We start from the raw sequence: 4,349 nt of genomic DNA, 5'->3' as shown, positions 1-4,349 counted from the left end.
GTTTGGATATAGGTTAGCTACCAAACCTCACTGCTAATGACATCAAACATTTGGTCTGGGAGTTGGCCGCTGTTGTCTTTAAAAACTGATCAAATATTGAATTTTAAAAAAATAAAAGAAATTATTGTAAAAGTTATTAGATGCTTTTAACATAACAGTTAAATAAAATATTAATCGGTGGCATGTTATTTTTATTAATTTTTTTTATCTTGGTTCAGTCTGCCTACTTTAAACGGCGAAGTGATTTAATTTAAGTTCTATATAAGATTTTACAGTATATAACTCAAAAAATGTAAACAAATTAAAATTAAATCGTGTAAAAAAAGGTCCTTATCAAACACGAATTTGGCCCCAATTAAATGATGGGCCTAAGATTGGCATTTGATCACATCAATTTTGACTCGGTACTTCATCAATTGTGTAACTAGGTTACAACTTGCAAGATCCATCGCCAATTCCAAAATGCAGATGAACACAAGTGGATTTTGTAAGGAATTTATTTACAAAGATGTACATGATTGCAAAATAACATTTAGTACATAACCAAAATCCTCAGAATCTGATCCTCCGGGAAACGAAATCCAACACGGCACTAGGTCCATGGTTGAGAAGATTGCTGAGTAATGCAGGTGAACTCAATGTCTGCAACATAAATTTTGAAAATAAAATTGGCTGCAGCGGATGTTTATATTTGCAGAGCTTTGCAAGATAAATATTCAACAGGGTAATACGTTTGATGAAAATGTAATAAGTTTACACAGTTCTATCTCTAGATACAGTGACAGACTTTTTGCACTCAATAGCAAGTAATGGTGCACAATTTTCTCAAAATTAATACGTTAAACTGTTCTTAAATATCATGAATATGTACTGCATTAGTAATTGCTGCATCTTGCTTTTTCGACACTTTCTTCCTTTTCCTATCCGACTGGGGTTCTTTAGCTTTCAGATCACGGGCGAAGGACCTCAACAAGGCAGCTACATGTTCATTTCTATGAGCTGAAACCAAAGAAGGGTGTCAGCTCAGCACATCTAATGGAATCAAACTATGTTACTTATACAAACATTAAGATAGCGAGAAAGATTCTTCCTACCAGATTCTCACACTTACTCCAAATCGACAACAAGAATAATTTGATGAAAAGCAAAATTACTTGCAAAGGGACCTTTTCATCACCTCTTTCAATTACCCTAATCATTAATGTCTTTTAACAGTTGCGTAGAGCTCAAACCAAAGAACATGGGAAGAGAAGAGAGCCTTGTAATGGTTTTACAAATCAAACAAGAAAATCATCAGTATCATGCAGTGTTACTTATTTAGAGCAACTCGAACAGGGACGACAAATGTCATTTGCCATTTCTTTATACTCCAACACAACGCCAAATCCAACACCGATATATAATTTGCCAGCAACTCTATTTTTTTGTCATAAAAGGAAAAAAGAAAGGAAAGATGGTATAATTTAAACAGAACATTCCTTTTTTGTGTTAAAAGTAGTGTTATGTATTGGATATATTCCGTAAATTTACATCAATTTGATGTAAGACTCGCAACAAATGATTTTAGTCTTTGGAGATGGACTTATAATAAAAACTTAATGCAAACTACATGACTAGAAAAGGATTACATATACACATATACCAGAAAGTATAACATCATCCATGCTGACAGTTTTACGACTAGCATGCTGAGCAAACAGCTCCAGATCCTTTGCCAATTGCTCTGAAAATTTCAAAAAGGAAATACTTCAATCAAAGCTTATTATACAAGTGTTCGAGAGCAATTATAGCAAATATCTTACTAATCTCAGAATTAAAACATATAATATATGATATTTTAGATAGATCTTTCTTAATTACTAGTATCATCTCATGTGCAGGTTATAATCTCTTTACAGGTGAGTAAATAGGTAATGCTTTTACAGAACTTCAAGACATAGTTCTAACCGGACTTAAGTAGCAATTTGCCCCTTCAACTTGTAAGTAATGGGCAATTAACACATAAATTAACTTTGTGGACAAATTAGTCATGAACTTGCTGATTATGGGCAATTAGCCCCATTTTGAAAAAGTAGCTTAAAATTTGATGGGGCAAATTGCCAATTGAGGGACAAATAACTTACAAGTTTAGGGGGCAAATTGCCCATAATATGCAAGTTCATGACTAATTTGCCCACAAAGTTAATTTGTGTGTTAATTGCCCATTGTTTACAAGTTGAAGGGGCAAATTGCTACTTAAGTTAAGTCGTTCTAACCGCATCTAAAACTAAAATCAAAATTGTTCGCTTGATGAGCACGAACAAGAAGCATGTCTAAACATTTCAATATCCAAAGGAAATGATAACATCAATAAAAGACATATTCTAAATTCTAACCACATTTAAAAAGTAAAATCAAAATTTCATATGATGAACAATTGAACATTTCAGCAGTGTATTTTAAGGCTAAATCGGAAATTCACCTGTGTATTTAAAGGCTAAATCGGAAATGCAAGCAATTATTGGTTCAGATATCTCCATTCCGATATTTTTCGCTGTTCAGAAAAATCAATAATGCTTTCAAAATTAGACAAAATAAAAAAAATGAAAAACTGTAGGAGGTGAATAATTAAAAATTCACCTTCAGTTTCTGCGATAGAGATGGCAGAGAGCCGGAATCGGTCTCGAAGCAACTCGTTAACCGATTCGTCCTCTTCTACTCTTTCTAAATCGTCGTTCCCATGTTCTCCTTCCATTTTTTTAAAATTTAGGGATCTGTCGATTGCCGCAGTCCGTCTAATATAAACAGCTGAAGCGCGGGAAAGTACCAAACGCACCGTTTTTGTTGGAAATGTGTCCAACTTACCACCAAGACTATATAAATTTCCTTTTTCTTTTAGACAAAATAACAAGAAAACCACAATAATGACTCTCTATTTCACATAATGCAATTTAATTAATTTAGTTACTTGATTACAATTTTTCTTTCATAAAATACCAACTTCTATTATACTTTTCAACCAACACCACCTTCCTCCCAAGCCAACATGTGTCCACCAAATCATATATATTTTTCAACCGAAGGGATCCACAGTTGAGATATGATTCACGGGACTGATGAAACAAAAAGAAAAGAGGGGCTCTTGGTTTCAATTATAGCCGTCAGCATTATGATTTAGAGTACGTCGCATTATGACTTAAGAGTGCCCCATCAATTTTTAAATATCCACTTGTCTCCATTTTCCTTATCAGTTATCACTTTAGGTCCTTTTTCTTTATTTGCGTTATTAGCAAAAATTGGTACACATTCTTTACATCTTGTTTTAAAAATGGTACCACAAACTTTAATTTCTATGATTTTTGTATTTTTGAATTATTGTTTATATTTTTATTTTATATTAGTGTTTTTATTTTGTACATTTTCGATACATTTTTGATTCATTTTTTATACATATTTTATTCATCTCTGATACATGTTTGATATATATTCGACCGTTCAAACACTTTTTCTTGTGTTTTATACATATTTGATATGTTTCAAATATATTAGATAATTATTGATTTATAATTTTAAAAGAAAATAGTTAAACGACGCGTATGTAGGTTAATTTCTCTTTTTCAAAATCTTGAATTGAGACAGTCAATGATGGAACAATTCCGTGTTGTTGAGTTTTTGGATTTTTTTGTTGCATGGAAGAAGTGTAAATAGTTTTACAATGCCATCAGATAAGACTTGGAGGAAATTAGGTGATTCTGCCACCAAAAAAATCTTCTATGGAGATATTATGGCAATGGAGAATGTGTGGAAAATATAAATAAATGCATTAGTTAGAGAAGAAGCGGAGACATTTTGGGTCTAGAAAAAGAATTAGATGTAGTAAAATTAAAGTATAATTAACCAATTTAATTGTTATTTTTTATTTTAATCTATTTAATTGATTCAATTGTCTAATTTGATCGGTTCGTTTTATATTTATACATCTATGATGTATAATTTATACATGATAGATACATTTTTTAATGTACTTTATAGATACATCGTTGATACATAAATTATACACGATTGATAAATTTCAATACATCTTAGATATATTAGATGATTATTGATTTATTATTTAAAAATAAATAGTTAAACGACGTACGTATAGGTTTTTTTTGCCAAACGCGTAGGTATTTTAAAATTTACCTTAATAGATACATCGCTGATAAATAATTTATACATGATAAATATATTTTTTAAATATACTTAACATATGCATAATTTATGTATAATAGATACATCGCTGATACATTGTTATTTATTAAAAAAAATTAAACATGATAGTATATTTTTTAAATGTACTAATAGATACATCGCTAATACATAATTTA

At 30.9% G+C, this 4,349-nt stretch overlaps 1 protein-coding gene across 2 annotated transcripts; it reads right to left on the bottom strand.

Moving 5' to 3' along the window:
• Window positions 1-279: 279 nt before the first annotated feature.
• LOC126671576 (protein MHF1 homolog) lies at window positions 280-2,876 on the bottom strand. Of its 2 annotated transcripts, XM_050365357.2 has the most exons (5): window positions 2,620-2,867; window positions 2,462-2,533; window positions 1,643-1,723; window positions 872-999; window positions 280-642 (listed from the first exon to the last, which is right to left on the bottom strand). In XM_050365357.2, exons 1-5 carry the CDS (start codon window positions 2,732-2,734, stop codon window positions 553-555), a joined length of 486 nt encoding a protein of 161 aa, XP_050221314.1. In that variant the 5' UTR covers window positions 2,735-2,867; the 3' UTR covers window positions 280-552. The 2 variants fall into 2 exon arrangements, with proteins under 2 accessions (XP_050221314.1, XP_050221315.1); XM_050365358.2 differs by lacking the exon at window positions 1,643-1,723 and having other exon boundaries at window positions 2,620-2,876.
• Between the last annotated feature and the right edge of the window lie 1,473 nt (window positions 2,877-4,349).

The sequence above is a fragment of the Mercurialis annua genome, linkage group LG3, assembly GCF_937616625.2.
Source record: "Mercurialis annua linkage group LG3, ddMerAnnu1.2, whole genome shotgun sequence".
In the NCBI taxonomy this organism is placed as follows: Eukaryota; Viridiplantae; Streptophyta; class Magnoliopsida; order Malpighiales; family Euphorbiaceae; genus Mercurialis; species Mercurialis annua.
Note: the sequence above shows the minus strand (reverse complement) of the source record. Positions and strands in the feature narration are given on the sequence as shown.